Genomic DNA, 27681 nt, shown 5'->3' on the forward strand with positions numbered 1-27681 from the left:
TCAATTTCGTCAAGTGTCACTTAGTTTTTTTTCATGTTAGAAAAAGCCAAGAAGTAATATAAAACATAATTTTTTGAAACAAAGACTGAAATGATGTCGGCTAAGCAAAGGGCCAGAAAGTTCTCGAGTGGCGACCGCGTACTGGAAGACGTAGTGTGGGCAGGCCTCCCACAAGATGGGCCGATGAGCTATTGAGGTTCGCGGGGATCCACTGGATACAGGCAGCGCAGGACCAGTCTTTGTGGCGATGCTTGGGGGAGGCCTATGTCCAGCTGTGGACTGTTAAGATGAAGAAGAAGATGGAAAAAGTGCTTTTTTTTGTTTTATTGCTTAGATGGGTGGACGAGCTCACAGCCCACCTGGTGCTAAGTGGTTATTGGAGCCCATAGACATCTACAACGTAAATGCGCTACCCACCTTGAGATATAAGTTCTATGGTCTCAAGTATAGTTACAACGGCTGCCTCACCCTTCAAACCTTTTTTTTTTCTTTTTTTTCTCCTACCTAAGCTGGTAGCCTTGAGGCTATTCCAGCGTAACCCTAACATTTGTAGGTGAGCTCACGGGGCTGAAACCTGACGACGATGCTAACACAAACCCTAGCAAGAGCCGTGCTTCGCAGAATCTACCACCGGATCGGAAACGTGACCCACTGAGAAGATCCGGCGAGAAACTCAGTGGGCTGTATCTGAGAGTTAATTTGCTCTTCGAGCCCTTCGTTCACCGCAGAAATAGGCAGGGTGGTGGTACCTATCCATGCGGACTCACCTAAACCATCAGTAATTACGTAAATTATAATTTTTCAGGTTTGATTTTTACTACACGTTGTTATTCCTTCACCGTGGAAATCAATCGTGAACAGTTGCTGAGTACGTATTTCATTATAAAAATTGGTACCCGCCTGAGTTTCGACTACCGGTGCATCGCTCAACACGAATGCACAGGACGTCATAGCCTTTAAACCACGACGACTTCAAATTAACGGACAATAATATAATTTATTTATAAAAAGAACCAAATTTAAATTAATGGAATCACGGAATGAGATGGAATAACTTCTAAGAAACTCTTTAGGACTCGACAATCCATGTCTTGCGATTTTATTTCATTTCCCACATTTTCACAGCTCTATTAGACGCTTAAATTTAAAATCGCTGTTTGTTGAATTCAGAAATTAACGATTCAAATAACTTGATTTCTCCTATTTCCACCAAAAACTATCTAATTATCAGGATATTAGAAGTTTAGACCATAGATTATTAAACCAGATTATCATTTTGACTACAATTTTATTCGCGAAGCTTTGTTAGACAGTGCCATAGAGTAAAGTTTTGAAGGGGAAGACAGGGGCTGGGGGACGGAGGGTCTAGAGGCTAGAAGAGAGGGGTCAGGGGACGTTGCTCATACTCCGCCATATTTGTTATTGTGCTGGATTGGGACTTATTTAGATCAGTTGATTATTAAATAGGAAGAAACATTTGTGATGTATTTTATTTATGTTCTTCGTTTCTGTGAAGCTCTTAAATCTGTAACATAAAAGTTTTAGTTAATATAAAGTTATGTTCATTTAGTGATTAAAGATACCCCTTGTGGTAATTCGCTGAACTGAGCGAATTAAAATTGGGAAGAAACTAAAAGAAAACCTTATTAAAAGTGGCGGGGGCATCGAATAGTAATGGGAAAGGGGGACGACAAGCAGCCCCGGTGGACGTGGGATCGCCCCTGCTTGATTGGGAAGAAGGTGATCACTTCAGTTTCGAAGACTCTGAACGTTTCGAAGAAGATTCTCTTTGCAGCTGGAGTTCAGAACCTGAAAGCTTGTGTAATAACTGGCGTGGGTGGCGGCGACCAAACTTACAGAACTCATTTGGAGCTCGCTCTACAAAAAAGACCGTTCAAGGTAACTGAATACAGCTGATCCTTTGTTTCGATCTATCGACAGATTATAAATTTAGTGTATTGTACCTTTATCTGCTAAAGATTTTGCGTTATTGCTAACACTTACATTATTTAATCTGAAAAAAACCTTAATGTTATTGTGTCATGGTCACATTTTGACTGAAAGTTGATTATAGGTAGTTAGTTATAATGCTTTGTGTGTAGTGAGAACAGGTGCTCGAAGTCATTTACCTTTGACTGGGCAACAGTTAATAATACCTGTGGCTACAAATCCCTTCCTCTAGACTCATGCTTTGTTTTCCATTCTTTTTGAATATAGATTTCTTAGAAAGTTTTGATTTGTCTGGTTGACTTTCACAACTTTCACTGCTACTCTTAATGAAGATTGATTTACGGAAATTGTTTGGTTTTCCTCTTTTTTTATTCTTTCTTTGGAATTTGTAATCCTTGAACTAACATAATTCACTTTATACTAAATGAAGTGAAACCTAATATCTATTATCATTTTAAGTATAATCGTACTAAATAGTATTAATTAATATAAAATAGTATTAAATTACTATTTTCTCACTTGAAGAATAAATAGTAGTTTTTATAAGGGCACGCTTTATGCTCTTATAAAAAATAATAATAATCTAATGGAAAATCAAAATTGCCTCATGTTACACAACTTTTTTTAACCTTCTTTTGTATTAACACATTTGTGTATATAATTAGGTAGGATTTAAATAGTATATATAACAGCCAAAGAGTAGTATATAGAAAGTGGGTGGTAGTTGGAGAATAGTACAGCAGCATGCTGACAAGCCTTGTTTTTTTATTATTTAAAGCTTTAAGTAATTTTTCTAGTTGTAACAACTAAGTGGTAGTTACCACAAAGCTACAATAGAAAATTCATGGTATGAAAAAAGATTAAATTAAGTTAAAACTGAGCTTGACACTATTGCACTTTAGGTATACAATACTGTATGCTCAATACTGGAAACTATGCTGTGACTGTCACTAATCATAAGATAAATATTTTTTGAAAATACTTACAAGTCTCTTATTGTTTGTTGATAGTACTATGCCAGAAACACTCGCTACAGTACCTACATTACATTGCAATAAGGGTTTAAATAGAATGTTATAATATGATACATAATAGATCTATTTAAATTGGTACTAATCTGTAAATAGATAACTTGGGGATTTTTTTAAACAAAAAGTACAAAGGGCCTTGTAAAAATGAAAATTCTATGTGTACTGTACTAAACTATGTGTACTTACTTTGTTGTCATCCAATTGTTTTTTAACTTGGATCCTGGAGTATTTATATATTTTTTTCAAATAATACATACTTAATGTGAGTCGACTATTATCAAAGCCGGCAATGTGACTTTTGGACAATTATTGGTAAATCAGAAAAACGAATTATTGACTTTGTATTCCATTGGCAGTCACAAAACTCTTCTGAACGACATCTTAGATAAATAACAGGCTAAGTATTAACCTTTATTGAATGCAGGTTTTGAACCGTATTCTTTGAAGGAAACGATTATATTCAAATCAATCTGTATTGACATATCAATAACATTTTTTTGTCCGAATGCACAGATTGCCCCCTTTGATAATAGACGACTCATGTGCTTTTTTTAAATAAAGTGAAATCCAGAATTATATAAGGCTTGCCATGATTAACAGGTTTGCTATCCTCTATATTTCTGCTTCAGTTTATTTACAATGCAGTACATGTAATACAATATAATTAAGATTTCAAATGGGCCCAAGTGAATATTCAATAAAAACATGGTCATGAATTTTCTTATCTTAGTTCTTATTTCATGTTACATGATCTATCCTAACATAAGATAATAAACTAGCTGATACTAGCAGCTTCACCTGCATGATCAAAGAACGATGTTAGTGTATTTCCTTGGGAGAAAAAAAACATTTCTTTTGGCTCAGTGGTAATATAAATATAGCCTACATCACTATCTTGACCTAATAGTAGCACTTTAAAAAATCCTGTAATTTTTTTGCTTCATTTTGATGTGAAATAATTACAAATACATTTTCATATTTATAATATTAGTATTCCATACTAATGTTATGAATCTTTGAATAAGAGCTTAGTAGAATTAATGTAGTAAAATTCAAAACTAATTACAAAAATAACTACATTTAAAATATCTACAAAAATTAGTATAATATATTTGTTTCAGCAGAAAAGACAGTATCTACATTAAGCGAGCTGGCGGCCAAGTGTGTTGCTTGTCATATACCTTTTGAGTTAGTAGAAAATGTTTACCCACCCGTACCAGAACAATTACAACTTCAAATTGCATTCTGGAGCTTCCCAGACAGTGAAGATGACATTAGACTTTACTCTTGTTTGGCAAATGGATCAGCAGATGAATTCCAGAGAGGAGAGCATCTATTCAGAGATAGAGCTGTTAAAGATGTTTTACAAATTGGTAAACAATATATTACTCTATTACTTTTTTAATGTTCTAGACTATAAAATACAAAATGGCTATGTGATTAAAAAAATGTATTTCCATAATTTATTAATAACTAACTGACCCGGCAGACTTCGTAGTGCCTCAATCGATAAATAAAAGACAAACTTTTGTATAAAATAAACTTAAAACAAACAAAAGCAATCTGTCTGACGGGGGACGAATTTTGTTTTCAAAGTGAAAACAAAATTGTTATTTTTATTTAATTCCGAGCATTTTCATATTTATCTACCTTTGAAACCTTCTCTGGACTTCCACAAATAACTCAAGACCAAAATTAGCCAAATCAGTCCAGCCGTTCTCGAGTTTTAGTGAGACTAACGAACAGCAATTCATTTTGATATATATATATATATATATAGATTTTTATCATAAAGGAGTTCTTCTGCTACTGAGTTCAAATCTACTGATATTGACTATGCAACTTATTTTTTTATATTTGCAGGTTTTCATTTATCTGCCACAGTTGTACTTACTATGCCTCGTGCCCAATTTAATGTCGCAGTAACGTTTGACAGACAGAGAATTTCGTCATGTAACTGTACTTGTTCATCTACAGCACACTGGTGTTCACATATTGTAGCTGTATGTCTGTACAGAATTCATTTGGTAGGTATTTTTGTTATTAAATCATGATAAATAAATAAAATTTTAGAACAAGAAAATATACCTACATATTTAGTTTTTTTTGTGTTGTGTACGATGTACTATATTTTGTTTATAGATATGTTCAATGAATTAGTAAAGTTGAACAGCAAATTTATGTTTGAGGAATAAAATTTTAATCTAATCTAAAATTGTAATTTTGAAAGGGCCAAAACTGGAAATTTCAATGAAACATTATTTACTAATCTTAAAATACTTTTCAATAGCCTACACAAGTATGTCTTCGTGCACCTGTATCTGAATCATTACAAAGGTTAAGAAGAGACCAACTGCAAAAATTTGCACAGTATCTTATATCGGAACTACCTAGACAAATACTTCCGACGGCACAGCGTATTCTGGATGAATTACTGTCTGCCCAACCAAATCAGATAAACACGACTTGCGGGGCGCCAGATCCGACCGCTGGAGCATCAGCCTACGAATACACATCCTGGTTCTTAGATGAAAAGACCTTGCATAACAATATCAATAAAATATTAGTGAAGTTTTGTGTTCCAGCTCCTATTGTTTTCAGGTATGTTTGCTTGTGTGTGTATAAAAATTTTATGTAATTTTTAGTCACTGATGAATTCAAAAGTTGTGTGCGTTTTTTAAATATTCTTATTTATTTTTAGTGATGTAAATTACCTGAGCACAAGTGCACCACCAGCGGCATCTGAATGGTCATCTCTCCTTAGACCTCTAAGAGGGAGGGAGCCAGAAGGAATGTGGAATTTACTCTCTATAGTTAGAGAAATGTTCAAGAGAAACGATAGAAATGCTATACCCCTGCTCGAGATAATAACGGAAGAAGTTATGGCTTGCGAACAGGTAGATTTCATAAATTTACGAAAATCTGGATGTTTTGTCTTAGATAGATGGCTATTTATTATATTGCTTAATTGCTTTACGTTAATTTTTGAAAAAAATGACAGGAAATTCTGTAAAACTCTATTAAAAATAAGAAAACCCATGTTTTCTGCACTAATATTGTTGTTGCATATTAGTTATAGTTTTAAAAACATTTTCAGATCATTATATGGTGGTATACGACGAAGGCATCCTTAGTGGCTTGGGGTGGTGGAACAGGAGGTAAACATGGCGGCGGTTCAGGCAACTCATCAGCCCAGCACGCCTGTTCATCTCTCTGTGATGAGGTATGCTAAACGTATTTTGAGACCATTATTTCTTCTGATACTGTCATTGGCCATGGACAGAGTAATTTTCCCATCAATTGTCACACATCTTGATTTGCTAATTATTACAGTGAAAATACTTAAATGTTTGACTTGGGTTTTGATCTTCACGATCATAGGTATTAGATAATCGCAAAACTCTACATCTATTCTATCTATTCTATTCTCTACATCGATAAATCATAAATAATAACTGGGAACAAATCACGCACTGTCATCCGACCCCAAATTAGGGTTCTTTGTGTTATGGGTACAAGATACTGATAAACATACTTATTTATATACATAGATATTAAGACCCAGATAAAGTGCAAACAAACCTGTTCATCACACGAATGATTGCTCGACATTTGAATCGAACCCACAACCCTCGGTCTAGCAGTCAGAGGCGCTGACTATTGCACCACCGAGTCAGTCTAAGTTATTGTGTTTTTTTTTTCTTTGGCGAGTATTTCGATTTTGTCACATATAAAATTATAAAATGGTTGGCACCACTGTCAAAAGTATGTTGACATACTGCAGACTCATTTACCCAGTTATTGTTTACGTCCGCAATGTGTTCTCTAACTCTGACCGAAATGTGTCTTAGTGTGTCCAGGTTACGAGAGCCCTGAGAAAAGAACACTGACTTAGTATATATACTACACATTATACCAGGGGTCGGCAACCTGTTTGTCCTTAAGGGCGCAATACTAAATTTGAAAATCACCGAGGGCGCATATTTTACAGATAACCAAAAGGTATAAATAGGCATTAAAAAAATAGATTTGTTATAACTTTATTTTGTTGGCGTCATAAGTCACAAGTCACAAGTGTGAAACTTGGGTGTCCATATTTTCAGCTAATTTCTTATAATTGGGGATATAATTAGAGTTCCCGATCCTTAAACTATTATCTAAATGGGAGTAATTAAGCTTTGTTCGGTATTGAAAGAAAATAATTATATCGGATTACTTGGTTGTTTTAAATGCACGGTCTACGCGTGATCTATGCGAAATACGATCACACACTAACAAAAAATACGTGCGTTTTATTAGATACGCTCAAGGTTAGCAAACTGCTAATCTATGCACAATTCTAAACTCAACTGACTACTTGCTGTATATCGCCGTTTGACAAGAGTAAGGAAATCGCTCTGGCTGTCATACATTTACATTAGTCCAGCGAGGGCGCGACCCCTGCATTATACCATTTGTAAAATTTAATATCCACAGGTGGTTGTACTGTGGCGACTCGCTGCATTGAACCCTGCGCTCGCGCCGCACGAACGGGACACGCTGCACGAACAATTCGTTCAGTGGCATTCCAAAGTACTTGATAAGGTATTAAAATATTATTTTATATTATACTAGCGACCCGCCCTCGCTTCGCTCCGGAAACTGTAGTTTATTATTGATTTCTCCACTATTTAATGGATGTTATTATACATATAAACATTCTTCTTCAATCACTCTATCTATTAAAAAAACCGCATCAAAATCCGTTGCGTAGTTTTAAAGATTTAAGCATACATAGGGATATAGGGACTGAGAAAGCGACTTGGTTTTATACTATGTAGTGATAAATTTACACATACAACTTCTGGAACGAAGTTGACGGGTTGCTCCGGTACGAGTTGAACAATAGAAATCCTTATATAACAAAAAACCTAATGTAATTTTTCCTAAAGTGGCCTGTAAACTTATATTGATAAACATCAATATTGGCCGCAAAGGCGAAATTTAAAATTTGAATGATAAATTGTTTTTTATTTGTTTAAAATAGTTTCATGTATTTTTGAATTTGATACAATAATGATTTTAAAAAAATATATAAACAGGTGGCGAAGAATCGTAACAACCACATAGGCACATCCTCTTCGTCTTCGTCGTCACATGCGCGGCACCCGAGATCGCATTCGCATCCCCCTTACATCAATGGGATCAGCGAGAACGAAGTCTTTCCCGGCTTCACTCCGGCCATGGAGGCCTGTTTCCTCGAGTGGGATGATTACCCAATTCCCGGAGTGACCTACACGAAAGACTTGAATCCCTTGTATCATAGTCCGTTCACTATTTTCCGCCACGCCGATAAGCAAAGCGAAAACGTTCATCAGGTATGTAATTTAATAACAGTCAAAGTACGTATTTGTTATTTAATATGGTTTTTAATAAATTTTATTTTCAATTGTCAGGTGAATTCATCAAAAGCAGTACTTAACAATGAAATGTCATTAAGCTATAGACTGACAAATCCCGATCCTTCTCATGTACACAGAAATTTAATGCACAAAATTAGTAGAATTAGTGTTGATTTGGCTGTGCCGGGAACATCAAGTCAGGTGTGTATTATTTAATTGATGATATTTAATCAATTCAAAGTCACCATTTTATTAGTACTAAATGAATGAAATTATTTTGTAGCCGTGTGGGTCCGGACAAGGACCCAGTGGTGGGCCCCGTGATGGCAGCGGTCACAGCGATGGCAATCACTCTAGTGTATCATCGGAAGGTAATTTATTCTAAAGTATTACATTAAGTAAGTGTGCACGAGCAGATTTCGTAAAGCTAGCTAGCACCCCTAGGGCCAAACGTTCCAAATCCACACAAGTTTGAGCTAACTTTGACGCTATCGATGATGTTATACAAGTCGTATCAAGCACACTGAAGTAATTTTCCATTACGATTCGAAATAAATTACAAGGCCATAAAATTATATTCGTCGGAAGGTGTTGGTTCATATAATATGTGTTTAAATGTTGTTGCATGGTGATTAAGAAATAAGGTGTAGCGGTCCAAAAGCAACATGATTATAGCGCCGCAAGATTCATAAATGTTTTAAGATTTAGATGTAACTATATCGTATATACCCCGACTGAGACACTGACGTATTTCTTCCCATAAAATTTGTAATTGATTAATTGGACATTGTTTGCTCGTACATTCCTGTTGTGAAATGCAGCATAGACACCTACTTACGCTTACCCTAGCGGCTACGTGCTTTACTAATCACCGTTATTGAATTTTCACATCTGAAAAAAACACTGAAATTGGGAAAATGCAAATTTTCCCACGACATAACTTTTCACGTTTTTCCCAAAAATTCAAAGTAACGATTGATAGAAAGCTTACATAATAATAACTGTTGTAATTTCAAAGAAGTAATGCTGTATCAGGTTTCTGTGAGAACGAAGAGGAGATGCAGGCGAGCGGCGGCGACACAGATTCTCACTCGTCGAGCTCCCCGAGCGCCTCGTCCGACGACGCCACACGGCGCATCTCGCAGGACGACTCTGTGTCCGACGACGAGTGTCAGCTGTACTACTACGACTCGGCGGCCGCTAGACGTCTCGAACTTAACTCTGCCTCAGTAATATTTTTTATATTTATCGCGTTACGAAGGTGTTAAATAACGGAATAATCAAAAGCTACGACGTCCTTCGAATCTCCACTCTACGATCGCGTGATCTCGGTCTGGATTCGTCCGGTTTGGGTTTTTGGGTATGCTACTGAATTTCTCACCGGGAGTATTCCGAGGCACTAATGAAGATCATCATGACCGTTTCCATTCTAACGTCGTTCCACCCGATATTGAAGCAAATGGCATTAGTTTAACCGGGAATAACTTGTTTGCGTACAGTACGTATCCGGAGACCTTTTATCCCTTGCTGTATAAAACTGTGTTTTAATATGTATATTGCTGCTCTAAATTCCCCGATATATGTTTTTGTTTGCGTTAAGTAGATGAAAGAGCTCCAGGGTCTACCTGGTGTAACCGGATACCAGAACCCATAGACAACACAACCTGAATGCCACCCAAAGACATGAGGTCGAAGTTTCATATGTATTGTAGGATGACTTGCCTTTCTCCAAATGAAGATTAATGAAAAAATCGTGACAGGCGGTCGCACGGTTCTGCCTTTAATATTGTCAACGTCCATGAGCACCGGTGACTACTCCTCATCAGGTAGGTACGGACTACATGCTCTGGAAACCCTTCAAAATCGATGAAAAATATTTAAAAAAACGTAGAAATCGATAACACCATCCATAAGTCTGCAAATTGAAATATTTTCAGAAAACACCAAAACCCGAATCAATGACTCATGTTAGAAATTACTTCGAAAAGTTCAAACATTTAATTTTTGCTTTGTAGTACAGTAGTGCTTTCCACTAATAAATCCGTGTTTCGACAATCTCTAACTACGACTATTACTATTAGTCGAGGGCTCATGTACTATTTGTCCAAAATTCAGAGGATAATAGACAAATTATGACATTTCAGTACCATAGCAAAGTCCTCTTTACCTTCAAGTGTTTTTTTTTTTTTTATTACTTAGATGTGTGGACAAGCTCACAGCCCACCTGGTGTTAAGTGGTTACCGGAGCCCATAGACATCTACAACGTAAATGCGCCACACACCTTGAGATATAAGTTCTAAGGTCTCAGTATAGTTACAACGGCTGCCCCACCCTTCAAACCGAAACGCATTACTGCTTCACGGCAGAAATAAGCGGAGCGGTGGTACCTACCCGTGCGGACTCACAGGAGGTCCTACCACCAGTAATTACGCAAATTGTAATTTTGCGGGTTTTGATTTTTATTACACGATGTTATTCCTTCACCGTGGAAGTCAATCGTGAACATTTGTTAAGTACGTATTTCATTAGAAAAATTGGTACCCGCCTGCGGGATTCGAACACCGTTGCATCGCTAGATACGAATGCATCGGACGTCTTATCCTTTAGGCCACGACGACTTCATAAAGAAAGTGTCAAGATCATCTGACGGAATCTCGAGACAATATATTAAACTTGACCGACAATCAATGCCTATAAGTGACTAGTAAAAAATGGTAGCTCAATGACGCTAGTGTCGCCATATACGAATCTTAATTTAGCTGAACTGACTATATCATTCAGTTCACCTATTACACATTATAACATTTTTGGAAGGCTTAACGACGGATGGAAGATCTTCCACCGAGCGGGTGATATTTGCTCGGTAGACCGATGGACGACGGTTCAAATGTTGTATATATGCAAGCTTGTCTTGAAAATGTCGTAAGCGAGATTCAGGCATCTGTTAAATATCTTGCGTTGTATGATGGCTACCCGCCACACATTAATACAAAAAAAATCATCAAAAGGGGAGGAGTATTTTTTATCTGATATACAAAGAAACAAATAAATAGACAAATATATTAAATAAATAATATAAAGTTTATATTGTAAACTTATTCCAAATTAACAGCGTCAATGGTACATGATTTTTTTTATATATATATTTTTATTGCCTTTGTAGGCAAACGAGCATACGGCCCTCCTGATGTTGAGTGGTCAACGTCGCTCATGGACATCAGCAATGCAATAATAATAATTTTGAATTAAATGGTAACTTTCGTGGGTTGAATGTATAATAAATACTGCAGGGCGGCGGCACTAGTTCGTCGTGGACGGCGTCTGGCTGGGAGTGCGGCTGGGAGGTGCAGTTCGCCCGCGCGGAGGGTCTGCAGGCGCACGGGCGGGCGCGGGAGGCGAGCGCGCTGGGGGCGGCGCTGGCGCGGGAGCTGCTGGCGCGGCCGCCCGTGCTGCACGCGCCGCACGACCCGCGCCGGCCCCGCAAGAAGCACGCCGTCTCGCCGCGCCTCTGCGCCGCCTCGCACCGCCTCTCCTGTCTCGCCTCGGCCACGCTCGCCAAGTGCGCATTCCTCTGCACGGTCAGTACTCATTCGTTTCAGCTTTGCTAGTGCGCAGTGGTATGGTCCGGTCACCGTTCTCGTCGAACCCGTCGCTGGCGACGAAGGGCTCGACGAGTAAATTAACCTTCAGACACAGCCTACTGAGTTTCTCGCCAGATCTTCTCAGTGGGTCGCGTTTCCGATCCGGTGGTAGATTCTGCGAAGCACGGCTCTTGCTAGGGTTCGTGTTAGCAACGTCGTCAGGTTTGAGCCCCGTAAGCTCACCTACTAGTTAAGGCGACGCTGATATAGCCTCTCAAGACTATCAGCTTAGGTAGGAAAAAAAAAGTGGTCCCGCAGTAGTCGAAATTCGACTATCTATACATATAAATAAAAGTGGAGTGTCTGTTTGTAATGAAATAACAGCTTTTTACTACATGCATATCTATATATATAAAAATGAATAGCTGTTCGTTAGTCTCGCTAAAACTCGAGAACGGCTGGACCGATTTGGCTAATTTTGGTCTTGAATTATTCGTGGAAGTCCAGAGAAGGTTTAAAAGGTTTAAAAAAATATGAAAATGCTTGGAATTATATAAAAACAAACAATTTTGTTTTTCCTTAGATGTGTCCCCTTGATGTGTCTTTTATTTATCGATTGAGGCACTACGAAGTCTGACGGGTCAGTTAGTATGAATATAATATACGGTACATACACCAAAATAATTTTTTTATCTGTCAGTCTGTCTGTTTGTTCCGGATAATTTTGACGGGACTTTCACTGATATGTAGCTGATGATATAAGGAGTAACTTAGGCTACTTTTTTTAGACTAGTCAACCGCGGTACGACAATAACCGCGGGTAACATCGCGGGACTCAGCTAGTGATTGATAAAAGTTTAAACATTATTATGGTTCTATTGTCAAACACTATTATAATTCTATAATATAATCACATATTTCGCCAAAAGTACACTATAGATAAATAATATTAAAGACAAACAATATTTATCTACTGTCAATTTGACCACAGACTTTAAACAATAACAAAAGTTTGACAATTGACAAACAAATAGTTTAATTATGTGTTGTAAATACATGGTATAGTGTGTGTAAGGTTTTTTTATTGATTTAATGTATATTTTATGCATAATAAAAAAAAATGCATTCTACACTCTTCTTTCTCTCTTATATTCTCTATAAGTGCGGGAAATTTTTACAAAGTTTTTGCTTCACATATAAATATATAGATATTGATGGTAGGACCTTGTCCGCACGAGTAGGCATCACCACCCTGCTTATTTCTGCCGTGAAGCAATAATGCGCTTCGGTTTGAAGGGTAAGGCAGCCGATGTAACTATAATGAGACCTTAGAACTCATATCTCAAGGTCGGTGGCGGCATTTACGTCATAGATGTCTATGGGCTCCAGTAACCACTTCACACCAAGTGGGCTGTGAGCTCGTCCACCCAACTAAGCAATAATTTTTTTTTTTAAACATAATTCTTGTTTTCTTGTCTTAATTATAAAAGTTATAAAGTAGCAGTTAATTTATTTTAATTTTAATATAAGTTTACCGTTAACCGGTGCTGTGGACAACACAGCCGCAATGCCACTTCTGTCTTTTGAGATATGACGTCGAATTACTTACTCTTTAAACTGAACACACATTTTTTTGTGCAGAAATAGGGAGGGTCACCCCCACTAAAACTATGTGATTGAAATTATACTTTAAAAACAAAAACAGTAGAACGTCGTTATCAAGTTAATGAAGCAGCGTTCAAATTGTATTTATTTGCCCAGGTCCTGGCTGAGTTTAGTGAACATCACGAACTTGCATTCAGAGTGGGTTTGTTCGCATTAGAAATGGCGCGTCCGCCGGCGAGCACTAAAGCGCTTGAAGTCAAGTTAAATAATCAAGAGACCGAGTTGGTGGCTTTACTTAAGAAGCTACCCACTGGGGCGGAACAATTGACATTGGCCCGAGAAAAGGCGGAACAACTACGCGATGGAGTTTTGAAGTAAGAGCAAAATTACGCACTTTACCTATTTTAATTAGTGTGTCTCTAAGAAATCCTAAATAATTACCAAAAACAAGTAAAATGAATCACAATCATGATCTTTTAATCTAGGCAAAATGAAAATAAGAAGATTAGTATGGACCTTTGGCCAAATCGCGGTTGATCAACTACCGTAAATTGATGAGTGTTGCCAGCGCAGTAAAAATATCCGTATGGCACAAAATATAAAACAATATTCCAAATTAAGGGAATGTTAAAGGAGGCTGTCGTCAGTATTGCAACAAAAAAGATCTTGATCGTTATTTTATTTCGAACTAATGTTTGCAAATTGTTGTTTTAACACTTTCGAATCACCTTCCGAATTATATTTAACATTTCCGGAAAAGATAAGTGATCTTCGCGAAACGACTAAACTTCGTTTAAGTGTTTCAGTTTGTCTATCAGGTATTATTATAACACGTCTGTTATAATACGTGAACGTTAAATTGATGGCGCGTGATATGCGCGAGGATGTTTTTCATAGTCATAGCCACAACGATACATGTCCGAGCTAACTCGTAGAGAAACGTTTTTTTTTTAATTTATAGAAGGGTGGTAATTTACCGCCATTAATGCCACCATTAAACTTTGAACATGGCGTTAAACCCTAACTTGTATAGTAAGCGTGCGGGCTTACTATAATGAGCCTTTTTTTTTTTATTGCCCTTGTAGGCAGACGAACATACAGCCCACCTGATGGTGAGTGGTTACCGTCGCCCATGGACTTCAGCAATGCCAGGGGCAGAGCCAAGCCGCTGCCTACCAACTACCTACCTACTGAGTTTCTCGCCGAATCTTCTCAGTGGGTCGCGTTTCCGAACCGGTGGTAGATTCTGCGAACAATTGCTCTTGCTAGGGCCAGTGCTAGCAACACTCTGGTTTGAGCCCCGTGAGCTCACCTACATGTTAGGGCGAAGCTGAAAGAGCCTCTCAAGGCTATCAGCATAGGTAGGAAAAAAATACTATAATGAGTACGGACGCAACTTATATTTTTTGCGGGTTTGACATCTTTCCTGACGACATTAATTCTTCATGATGCAAGTCATACATGAACATGTGGTAACGCATACGTAACGTATGTATTTCTGTTTACGATCTACGAATCTACGAGATTTGAACAGCGACCTAGATAGACACTGATGCTACAAGTACACAGGGCATCTTATTCTAAAGGTCACTAAACCTAAATGGAATATAACAACTGCATTTGTCCTGCCAGGAACCGAGGTCCAGCCCTTCTGCCGATTGCGTTGGCGAGTTTCCTATTCGAAGTTCTTGTACTGTCTGCGACTGATAAAGAAAACAAACACCCTGTAAGTATCGTCAATTAAAATATACTTATTTCCGAGAAAATAATCCCTTACACGAGATTACTCTACGCTTTTACGTCACCATATAATTTTCCGTCACGTTTAATAAGACAAGGCGTTGTTGGATCGCGTCCTTACCAAATAAGTATTTTAATAATAAATCCTTTAAATTCATACAGTGTTTTATATTTTTAATACACGAGTTTATAGGTTGAAAAATAAAACATTAATCGATCGTTACATTTCCAGGCACGGTTAACATCTGACGAAATGCTCGGATTCGAAGCAGCCGTGGCGGCGTTGGGACTGAAAGCGAACGTTTCTGAAGCAGAACACCCTCTATTATGCGAAGGCACGAGGCGGCAAAGAGGAGAATTAGCTCTAACATTGTTATCGTTTTACAAGGACGATCCTGTTAAGTTGGCTAGAATTATGAATAAGGTATACAAATTCACCGGTTTTCATTTGTTTACGGATGATTCTTTAAATCAGGTTTATAAAAAGACAACCTTTAAATTCAGTATGAATAAAGTTGATTTTTACCATTATTATATTGGTAAATTCGACATTTGCATTCGAGAGTTATCGTTATCGGCGTTACGATAATAATACATACAGCAGCTTCATTGTAATTTACGATAAAAATAAAAATTATTCAATACTTAAGAAACTACATACATATATCTATGTATGTACACAGAAGCAATTATATACTATGTTCGTTTAGTCCTTTTCGGATCTTTAACTCGCGTATCTGACAGTTGTGTCAATAATGTTTCGAGTAGAGTGATTTTTTTAAGGGATTTTATGTCCTGGTAACTAAGACCTTTAAGTCATGTCTTATTTTAATTTATATTCTTATTTTTATGAAAAATGATAATATGAAGTGAGATGAAATGAAGATGATTAATTTGAGACATTAATCAACTGGGATGAAATGAAATGAAATAAGATGATACGGGATGAAATAATATAATCTCAGTAAAATGGTGGTCATTTACTGAGATTTTTTCAGTGGACTTTTTGGAGGATCCCGAGAAGTTACGTCCAGCGGCTTTGATTCATTTTCGCACATTTGTGCACTTTCACAGATATTAATATAATAAACCACCATTATTATACATTTAAACCTAAAGAAACACTAAATAGACAAAATAAAACAAATCGCACAACTTCACTCCTTGCGTTTATCATTTTGACTACCGGTAAAATGGGATGATTAGGGATAAATTCCAACTTGATGAACAATTTTAAGGTAGTTGTTGATGTTTAAAATGCTATATCAGGATCAAAATGATTGAGTCTTGGGGTATCTTTGTTATCCAACAAAATTAAAACTATGCAATTAGCATTCCAGTTCAAGCAAAAAATAGTGACCGAGTGCTCGTAACGTTGCAGTTGTTGGACCGCGACATCCACCAGCTGACGAAGGGCCCGATGGTGAGCATGTACTACATGAACAACCCGCGGCTGGCGGCGTACCGCTCGGACGTGTCGGCCGTGCCGCTGTATCCGCCGCTGTACCCGCCGCACGCGCACGCTCATCAGCATCAGCATACGATCCCGCACCCGATTCCAATCCCGCCGCCGTGCATACCGCCGGTGCCAGTGCAGGTCAATATGCTTTTACTTTCCTACTTAATCTGGTGGTCTTGAGAGATCATTTCAGCGTAGCGTTAACAAGTAGGCGAGCTCACGGGATCAAATCTGACGACGTTGCTAACACTAACCTTAGTAAGAGCAGTGCTTCGCAGATCTACCACCGGATCGGAAACGCGACCCACTGAGCAGATCAGAGCAAGTTTTATCAATATTTACGTGTTTAGTTTTTATTCTGTCTGATTTACTAATTGTTGAAAATTTCAACTGTGTGTAAAATAGGATAGGAATAGTTGTTAGAAAACCCTCATTTTTTAAAGTAAGAAAAACGATTCTGATCTAAAGTTACGGTAAAATTATATAATTAAAGTAAGTGATACGCACGTTTATTATTACCTTAATATACAATAACCAGATTCAACTTTACGAAACTCATATTCATATTTAAAAGGCCAGTTATGATTTTACCTATAGACTTTGGTATTTTTGAAACAGGTCCAGTGCCCACTGGTCAGCGACATGGAGCGTCTGTCGTTATCGGAGGGTGGGCCATCCCCGCCGTCCCACCTGCACATGCACACGCACGCTCTACACGCGCCTCACGTCACGCACGTGTCGCACACTACACACGTGCCGCACACCACACACGGACAGCACAACACGCACGTGTCGCACGTGACTCATGTGCCCCACACGCCTCATTCGTCTCACGTGCCGCACACGACCCACGTGCTGCAAACAACGACCCACGTGCCCCACACGACTCACGTACCGCACACTACGCACCTGCCGCACACCTCGCACGTGCAACACACGTCACACGTGCAGCACTCGTCGCATTCGCAGCACACTTCGCACGGTCCGCACAGTTCGCACACGTCACACGGACAGCCACACATGTCGTCTCACGTAGCCATCACCAGATCGAAGGATTCAAGGTAAACATTTTTTTTCTATATTAATATTATAAAGAGGAAAGATTTGTTTGTTTGTATTGAATAGGCTCTGAAACTACTGAACCGATTTAAAAAATCTTTCACTGTTTGGAAGCTACACTATTCCCGAGTGACATAGGCTATAATCTTTTTTTGAAAAAAATTAGGGATCCTTACTATGACTCCCATAATGTAACCCAAGGTGTAAAAAAATTACCTAAAATATTCTTTACATCGCGTGCCCTGCGAAAACTATTGATGATAGAATAAAATAATGTACTACGACTTTGTAGAGCACATTATTACTTACGAAAAGTGTCGCGACAGCATGTCTAACTATTATAGTTATGCCCCAATAAATGTTCTTTTATTTAAAAAAATAAAAGAACGTCGTTGAAATTTTTGTTAAAGACCCGAGCAAAACCGGAGCGGGCCGCTATACTTAATATAAAGCTTTATAGTGTAACGGAGATATCAAATGTATTTTTTTTTTACTTTTGCTAGATACAAAGGAAAACGTCAATATCCGTCCGTGCCAAATCAACCCTCGGAGGCATCCGCCCATTTTATGTTCGAACTTGCGAAGTCTGTGTTGTTCAAAGCCGGCGGTTCGTCCAGTACCAGTCTATTCACGCAGACGTCATGCGCCAGAGAACATCATGGACCACATCGGTAATGTTATATTCAACCTTGACCAATATCAATTGACCCCTTCAAATACTACAATCTCTTCACTTTTATATGTTTATTATAAATATAAATTTTTATGCTTCATTTATTTTTGATGAACTTCTAGGGGTTTACATATGGCGGCGTTTCAGTTAGGCCTATACGCACTAGGCCTACTAAACTGTGTGAGCGCAAATTGGCTCAGTCGGACGTATTCGTCTCATGTTAGTTGGATAACAGGTAAACGAAATGACAAGTAATTTATTCGATAATGCACATGTTTAAATTAATAATATCATTAAAATTTCGTCACAAATTATTGCAGGGCAAGCAATGGACATTGGAGCTCCAGCTATTTTATTCTTAATCGATGCTTGGGAAGGACATTTGACGCCGCCAGAAGCAGCCAGCATTGCTGACAAGGTTATTCATGATTAATTTATTACCTAAATAAATTAATGTAGAAAACATGTAAAAATATACAACATTAAATAGCTGATTTCCTGAAGTTTTATAGATTCAAGAAATACACATACAAAAATAGATTTTTTTGGGTTAAGAAGGAAATTACTGATCTTCAGCGTACACGTGGTGATATGCGGGGAATATCGGAGTTAAAACTATTAAAATTCCTGTTATGCTCCAAACCCGCGTCCGAATGGGTCCATCCGAGGAGGACGGGACGCTTTTCGCGTCTTTCTTATGTAAAGCACGGGACAACAGATTGGGTGTTGTCAGCGTCACGATCAAGGGGCCTCTCGGTCGATGGGCTATCCAAAGACGGTCTAGATGGCATCGCTAACTCATACTGCTGACACCCCGCTGGGTCAGAAACAGCAAAGTTTAGAATTAAAATAAACGTTTGGTAGTTAGGGTGAAATAAAAAAAATAAAATTGGTCCTTCAAACTGATTCTTATTGGTGTCATTTTAATAACACAATTCTCAAAGATCCAAACGCAGGCGATCACAAAATTAGGTCATTCCTATTTTTGAAGTGAAACTTCTAGGTCGTTTCTCTTATACACAGCATTCCGTATTACATGAGAAATTTGATTTAAGGATGAAAAATGCAGAAAAACAATATTACAACACATCGCAAAAGAAGTTACACTTCTTTCACGTGCCCCAAATTGCACGCGCACAATTTTTTTAGTATTCATGAACTTTATTCTTAATAGATGTGCTTTTGTATTTTTTTAAATATTTATTTACTAACGATCACGCCACGTTAACTGGTCCCGTGCTAAGTTCGTAAATTCATAACCCTGGAAAAGGCATTTTATATTTCTCATACAAATTACTTCCCTTGGCGGGATATAACCCGCGACCCCTTTGTGTAGTGACCATGTCACTTACCACTACACCAGACGGCCGTTTTATTAGTTGTTTAATAAAGGAAAACAAATAATGGTGTTTGTATAGGCGTCGTCCGGTCGCGACGTGCACACGGTGCGAGCGGCCGCCGAGCTGGCGCTGTCGGTGTTGCCGCACGCGCACGCGCTCAACTTCAACGAGATACAGCGAGCCGTGTTGCAGTGCAAGGAGCAGAGTGACTCGATGCTCGAACGTGCCTGTCTCATAGTCGAGGAGGCGGCCAAAGGTACTAGTGGGTATTACTTCATCTCACGTATCGGTGTTCTTGATGGTTCGATTTCCGTAAGTTGTGGCAAAATTTTATTTCCCCTCATTTCAATGCATTGGACTTGGCTGCCGTTATTTGTTATGTCAGTAATATCAGTATCATAATACAGGTGTTTTCATCATGAGGGCTATTCGTAGTAAATTTACATGCATTAGATTTGTTAGACGAAAATACAATTTTTTTATTAATTTTAATAATGATTGTTAGCGCTAGCTTATGACCGAAATTAGTTTGCATAAGTTGTCAAATATTTTTATTGCTATTTTCCGAATGATGAGATCATGGCTCACAGGTTTCAAGTTGATACCGTTGCCCATAGATATCATGAAGCGACCTACATTGAAATCACAGATAACCCCCAATAGATACTGCATTATTCAACATTTGTTTCAATTCGACTTCACCAAATTTTGAGGTAAGCATGAGTGGCGGGGGACGTGTCAAGTGTGCTGTGATTGGATATTTCAAAGACAAACTTATAATGCATCAAACCATAGTGATGGGACAGATTTAAAATTGTTGATCGATAAATTTGGTAGAATGATCTGGATCATTGATATTTTAATTTTATTATTAGTTATAAATAAAAAATAAATTAATTCCAAATTATCCAATATTTATTAAAAATAAATAAAAAAGAATTTAAACCTTCCTAAGCCTTCGTCAAACAGAACGCGTATTTAGCGCGCGTCAGAGCGCTAAACTAACGCCGCGCTATGACGCCGAGATGTGTTGTAACACTACGGTAACATACCGTGAAACAGAGCGCCAGCGCTATAGTGCTCATAGCGCTTAGCGCTCTGACGCGCGCTAATTACGCGTTCTGTTTGACGAAGGCTTATAATATTTCATTGATTTTTAAAATGAATCACAGTAGTAAAAATTCGTCTTACAGAATTCTTAGGATCTGTCTTCCTTGATAAGTAAAGTAGTCTTATATCTATGTATTTTTCCACGACACTGTGTTAAATCAATAATATGATTACAATTTTCGTGATCAAATTGGTGATATATCAGGAAAATACTTTCACCAACAAAACTACTTAATGTTTGTGTGACAAAACGTTTTTTATCTTTATATAATATTTTACAACCTTGGGTTGTATTTATTGAGCTTCGTATGACTTGCTTGATAATGTTTTAAACATTAAACATTACTGCTTTAATAGTAAGGTTTTAATTTTTTTTGCTATAATAGAAAAAAAAAAACAATGCCCAAACAAATGTTGACTTGTAAATCACAACACTATCAATACACGTGCAGATTTAGACAAAGACAACTATTGTAATTTACATGATGAGTGAAAGGGACATTTCAAAAAGACATCAACGGGTGCTTTGATATTATTACTTTTCACATTTCGTCACCAGTATAAGTTGAACTCTGGTTTATTTGAATGACGTTAATGTAATAAAAGTACTTGTCTGTACAAGAAACAGTAGTTACTGATGAAATGTTATGCCATCTTTTTGATAACCAGATGTCTTAGATGACTTGCCACACCATTTTATTGCACAGGAAGCCATTTATAATATTATTTGAATTTAAAACTATCTTTAAATATTGGCAAGAACTCGGCGTGCTTACGGGTCTTAAACTTGGTCAACACTGATGTCGTGATTCTCAGCGTCACTTCATATACCTGACCTGATAGTTAAAGGTAACCTTTGGATTTGATTCGTCATTTGTGTTAATGCAAGTATCAATCGGTTCTATTTTCGAATTGTCGAAACGAATTTCTTTGAAATTTTAAGTTATAAATCCGACAAGTTTAATTGATCATTGGAACAGCGGTAGTAATTATGTGTGCGTTGTGGCGTCAGGCGGCGGCGTGTACCCGGAGGTACTGTACACCGTGGCGCGGTACTGGCACGAGCTGTACCTGCGCCAGCCGGGCGACGAGGCGGAACACGACGAGCCGCAGTACCGGCCGGCGCCCCTCCCCGCGCCGCTGCCCGTGCCCTACCCCATCCCGTACCCGTTCACGTACCACGCCTACCCGCCTCCCATATACCAGCTGCAGGTCAGTACAACCTTACCGCCCGTGGATATGTGGACGAACTTTCGCAAATGTTCTTCATATTATAGACTCATTTGATTAATGCAGAAAAAATAGAGTAACCATTAGCACTGCAAAAAAAACACACTAAATTAATCTGATATATTATGTCAAAATAAAGAAATTTAATTTTGTCATAATATGTCAACATCCTAATTGATTGTGTTCAAAGAGGATATTTATAGAATACTAGCGATCCGACCTCGCTTCGCTTCGGAAACTGTAATTTATTATTGATTTCTCCACTATTTAATGGATGTTATTATACTTATAAACCTTCCTCTTCAATCACTCTATCTATTGAAAAAAACCGCATCAAAATCCGTTGCGTAGTTTTAAAGATTTAAGCATATACAGGGATAGAGAAAGCGACTTTGTTTTATACTATGTAGTGATAATAAAATCGAAAATATTTATGATGTTGCAGGAGTAGTAGCATTCCACCAAAATGCAATAACGAAAACGTAATAACGATGGAACTGAACTGTATTATATTCATTAATTCAATGCCACATGCGTTCTTTTGTGTTTCTAACTAAAATAACTTATTATAGGACTAAAGAATAATTACCTTTTAAAAGTTCCACAATTCCACAAGAAATTTTTATTGACCCGCAGTATGGCGGCGCGGGAGGAGCGCAATACGCATTGCCGCCGCCGTATTTCGTACGTGGAATAGCGCCACCGCCCATAGCTGTCAACGTCAGCGTGCATTCCACGGTAATTATATTACGACCTCTAACTTATATTGATGTTTTATTTATTGAAGTGAAACTTCTAATGCGACTTCCAACAAGGTTGCGTTAAATCTTCAACGCTCCTGGGGAGGGGGAATAGAAAGAGAGAGAGCGAAAGTGAATGCGTGGCACTCGAACGCATGCGCGTACTATATCTGTTACAGGACAGCGCGAGCGTTAGCAACGAGTAGCGTCCGATATTTTAATGAAGTATTTAAAAAATATATTTATTGTTCTATCTATAATTTAAAATATAATTATATAATATAAATGTTGAAGATGTCGCATCTCTTATACACAGCATTCCCAATTACAAGAACAATCTGATTTAAGGATGAAAAATGAAGAAAACCACAATACTACACATCGACAAAGAAGTTTCACTTCATTCACGTGCACCATGTTGCACACGCACCGTTTTTATTATTATTTTTTATTGCTTTTAAGTAGGTGGCTGAGCTCACGGCCGACCTGATGTTAAATGGTTACTGGGGCCCACCCACTTCGATAAAGCGGCACGACACGAGAACCCTCTCATGGCCGCCAGTAACTACATTCCCGATCCTGCGGAAAGAATGGAAAGCAGTCGACGTCGCCCAAAACACGTCATCTCGGATCCTCCCGATCCACTAACGGTGCTTTTAGGTACCTCAAGCACCGGTCACCGTTCTCGTCGAACCCATCGCTTGCGAGGAAGGGCTCGACGAGTAAATTAACCCTCAGACACAGCCCATTGAGTTTCTCGCCGGATCTTCTCAGTGGGTTGCGTTTCCGATCCGGTGGTAGATTCTGCGAAGCACGGCTCTTGCTAGGGTTCGTGTTAGCAACGTCGTCAGGTTTGAGCCCCGTGAGCTTACTAACTAGTTAAGGTTACGCTGGAATAGCCTCTCCAGGCTACCAGCATAGGTAAAAAAAAAAGGGGCCCCACATAAAGGGGGTCACCAACGTAAATGCCGCCACCCACCTTAAAACATGAGTTGAAGTCTCAGATTTACAGTAATACAACTGCTGCCCCAACCATCAAACCGAAACGCATTACTGCTATTATATTATACTTAATTCAGGAATAAGGGATATTGTAGTTACGGCTGACCTCATCTGCTGTGCGTGGTGATAGTTGATCGGCTCTATTGTAATGGGGTTAGAGCCCTTTTACAATTATTTGGATCTTCCGGTTTAAGATCGAAATCTCGGTCGTATTGTAGTGTCGAACAATCAGTAACATGGTGGTATCCTTATTGTGCTCAATGCTTTCTACCGTTAGTATTTTACAATTACTTACTGTTTAAGTTCATTCTTGAGATAGTACGTGTTTGATTTTCCACGTAATTGCACCGTTTGATATGAGAACATATACTGGGGGCCCTAACCAATGTGCCTAATTTTTATGTTTTTATTATAATTTCATTTGCTTTTGTATGACCTTGCTAGCTCCCAACACATAATAAATGTTAATAATAAATTGTGACTACAGCACGCGCCCCCGCTAGCGGCGCCGCTGCCCCCGCCGGCCCCCGCGCCCCCCGCGCCGCCGCCGCCCGCGCCCGCCAACAGCAGCTCGCCCAGCAACCAGGCACAGCTGCGCCGCCTGCTCTCCGCCTACAGGGTCGGCATGCTCGCCCTCGAAACTCAAGCGAGGCGCGTACACGACGATAGGCCCCAGAACAAGTTCGGCAGGTAAATATCGACGGTGATACTACAATAGCGCGTGAATACTCAACAGTCTCATCGTATCGGTCGTATTCGACTTGCTATAAGGCTTAATTTCCTACACTATTAAAAAGTTAGGGCTTATAGAAAATGGCGCTATTGCAGTATCACCGCCGATATTCCATTTCTATGCGTATGTTTTGACCTAATACATAAGTGTGTAACATTAAAAATGTACGTTGACTAGTTTCGATTTGTTCAGAAACCCGCCGTACGGCGAGCACGTGAAGTGGTTGTTGCGGATCTCGAAGCAGCTGGGCACGCAGTACCTGCACCAGTTCTGCGTGAGCGCCGTGAACTCGGTGGTGTCGCCCTTCGTGCTGTACGAGCTGTGCGTGGAGTCTGCGCACTGGCTGGCGCGCGGCGGCCCGCACCACATGGTCATGCAGCACCTGCGCGGCACGCTGGCGCCGCTCGTGCACAAGTGCCAGCAGATGTAAGTACACGCCGCGACCAACCTGGTGCCTGGTGCCAAGTGGCACCTAGTCCCAACTATTATTCTTCACTCTTGTTTGTTCGCAATATTTATTACACACAAACAATCAGTCTCTGCTGTATTTTAATTTTTTTACTGTTTAGATGGGTGGACGAGCTCATAGCTCACCTGGTGTTAAGTGGTTACTGGAGCCCATGGACATCTACAACGTAAATGCGTCACCCACCTTGAGTTATAAGTTCTAAGGTCTCGGTATAGTTGTAACGGCTGCCCCGCCCTTCAAACCGAAACGCATTACTGCTTCACGGCAGAAATAGGCAGGGTGGTGGTATCTGCCCGCGCGGACTCACAAGAGGTCCCACCACCAGTAAATAATCGTATTTCTGTAAATTAACTTTGTTTTCAGGTACATTCAGTGTATACATCAAAAATTGTATCATCTGAACGCAGTCGAGTACGAAGAGTTCGTTAGCATCGTTCTGTCCGCCCGCACGGCCTTCCAGCTCACCCCCGAAGGGAACACGCAGTTCAAGGAATGGCTGGCTTCATTGCGCAGGTGAGTGTTTGCTGTGATCAATAACACGGGTCAGGCGTTCATTCAGACTGGCGGTAGGACCTCTTGTGAGTCCGCGCGGGTAGGTACCGCCGCCCTGCCTATTTCTGCCGTGAAGCAGTAATGCGTTTCGGTTTGAAGGGTGGGGCAGCGGTTGTAACTATACTGAGATCTCAGAACTTATATCTCAAGGTGGGTGGCGCATTTACGTTCTAGATGTCCACGGGCTCCAGTAACCACTTAACACCAGGTGAGATGTGAGCTCGTCCAACCATCTAAGCAATAAAAAAAAATCCCAAAAAAAAATACATGACATGAAACAGTTTGCTTTTGAACTTAAATAAATTGACCACATATGAAACAAAATGCATCAGCATCGTATTTACACTTTCGTGACATTTTAAGTTTTTCTGAGCTTGTACAAAACACCTGATCGTTGTTTATGACTCGAGTGCCATCTAGCGGCACTGTGTAAACGTAAACACCCCACTCTCATAGCGCGGTTTTTTTGAAAGTATTAAAATTAATTAAAATTTATAAAAAAAATTAAAAATGAGTATTATTACTATAACTATACCAAAAGCAAACTTTATACAAAAAAAGGATTTTATTTTTGTTTTTGTGGATAATTAACCAGAAAAACCTAGTATAAACGTCTTAGGACAAAGAACGAATTTTTTTTTGTAGAGTTGTGTACAATCGAGTGTAGTTATCGAACGTAGTAGAATTTTATAGTCACCGTGGCCTAAAGGATAAGACCTTCGGTTCATTCGCGTTGAGCCATGCACCGGTGTTCGAATCTCAGGCGGGTACCAATTTTTCTAATGAAATACGTACTCAACAAATGTTCACGATTGACTTTCACGGTGAAGGAATAACATCGTGTATAAAAATCAAACCCGAAAAATTATAATTTGCGTAATTACTGGTGGTAGGACCTCTTGTGAGTCCGCGCGGGTAGGTACCACCACCCCGCCTATTTCTGCCGTAAAGCAGTAATGCGTTTCGGTTTGAAGGGTGGGGGGCAGCCATTGTAACTATACTGAGACTTATATCTCAAGTTGGGTGGCGCATTTACGTTGTAGGCGTCTATGAGCTCCAGTAATCACTTAACATCAGGTGGGCTGTGCGCTCGTCCACCCATTTATGCAATAAAAAAAAAACGCCGCAGCCGAAGAGCCGTGTCTGTTTCCAGGTCTAAGTCGTGCAAGAAGGACCTGTGGACCCAGCTCAATGCGGCCCTGCAGACGAACGGCAAATGACGTCGGCAGCCGATAGTTTGTACGACGCGGTGCGCCGCCGGCAAACTGTCATTCCACAGGCGATGGCCGCGATGTCGGCTCTACTACCATCTGCACACTCTCTAACTCTAGATAACTCGTGTTATTTGTAATTTAAGTACTTAATTATAATAAATATAAAAATAGAGCGAACGCGATTTCGTAGCGCACGAACGTCTGCAATGAAATGACGAGGATAATTAAAAAGACTTATTACCGAACGTTGACGACTCGTCGTTTTCCTTGCAGTTTTGTCTGCTTTAGTTAATCAAAATTTAAGGTTTCGAAGCGTATTTTTATATTAGATTATTAACGAAGAATTAGATATAGTTAAGATCGCCTTTAGAGTTTAGCCAATCGATTATATCGATCGATCGATGGATTAATAACGAATGATAAAGCAAAAAAGTCGGTTCGGCACACTGATATGTATCCCTTGTAGTTAAAGAGTATTTAAATGTAAGGCTGTAACTTAAATTACAAATAATACAATCTGGTCACACTAAAATAATAGTAATGAATAGTTATACATCTTAGAAATAGTATAGACGCTCCTTTTGAGGGTAAACGATCTCAATAAAAAATGAGGACTACAGAGATAACTGCATATATGTTGCTCGTTTGAGAGCTAGTGTACTTGTCTGTTCATTGTTTTATGGCGCAAAAAGAGACACTTGCAACAATTCAGTTTTATCATAAAACATTAATGCTAGCATTTCCTTGTTTAATTTAATAAAATAAATATTGAAGCTCATTATAAGGTTGTGCGTTGTAGGCATGCAATTTG

The 27681-nt window shown here is 39.0% G+C and overlaps 1 protein-coding gene across 6 annotated transcripts; it reads left to right on the forward strand.

The window, feature by feature from the left end:
* The first annotated feature begins 1374 nt into the window (after positions 1–1374).
* On the forward strand, positions 1375–27609 carry LOC114240846 (zinc finger SWIM domain-containing protein 8 homolog). Of its 6 annotated transcripts, none has more exons than XM_089729702.1 (27): positions 1375–1899; positions 4103–4354; positions 4845–5008; positions 5272–5582; positions 5683–5878; positions 6079–6204; positions 7458–7565; positions 8063–8338; positions 8417–8563; positions 8646–8733; positions 9398–9591; positions 11654–11941; positions 13706–13923; positions 15182–15275; positions 15522–15713; positions 16671–16886; positions 17367–17809; positions 18311–18478; positions 18603–18715; positions 18801–18898; positions 19899–20082; positions 21943–22142; positions 22797–22898; positions 24390–24583; positions 24813–25061; positions 25468–25617; positions 26810–27609. In XM_089729702.1, exons 3-27 carry the CDS (start codon positions 4877–4879, stop codon positions 26874–26876), a joined length of 4554 nt encoding a protein of 1517 aa, XP_089585828.1. In that variant the 5' UTR covers positions 1375–1899; positions 4103–4354; positions 4845–4876; the 3' UTR covers positions 26877–27609. The 6 variants fall into 6 exon arrangements, with proteins under 6 accessions (XP_089585828.1, XP_089585829.1, XP_089585827.1 ...); XM_089729703.1 differs by having other exon boundaries at positions 4106–4354; positions 24390–24592; positions 24828–25061; XM_089729701.1 differs by having other exon boundaries at positions 4106–4354.
* Positions 27610–27681: the final 72 nt, after the last annotated feature.

The sequence above is a fragment of the Bombyx mandarina genome, chromosome 09 (genome assembly GCF_030267445.1).
Source record: "Bombyx mandarina strain Sakado chromosome 09, ASM3026744v2".
Classification (NCBI taxonomy): domain Eukaryota; kingdom Metazoa; phylum Arthropoda; class Insecta; order Lepidoptera; family Bombycidae; genus Bombyx; species Bombyx mandarina.

Coding starts and splice junctions, on each gene's coding strand:
- LOC114240846 (XM_089729702.1), top strand. CDS start 4,877: ATGCCTCGTGCCCAATTTAATGTCGCAGTAACGTTTGACAGACAGAGA. Junction 8,339..8,416: donor AAAGCGAAAACGTTCATCAG/GTATGTAATTTA, acceptor TTCAATTGTCAG/GTGAATTCATCAAAAGCAGT. Junction 25,618..26,809: donor TGGCTGGCTTCATTGCGCAG/GTGAGTGTTTGC, acceptor GTCTGTTTCCAG/GTCTAAGTCGTGCAAGAAGG.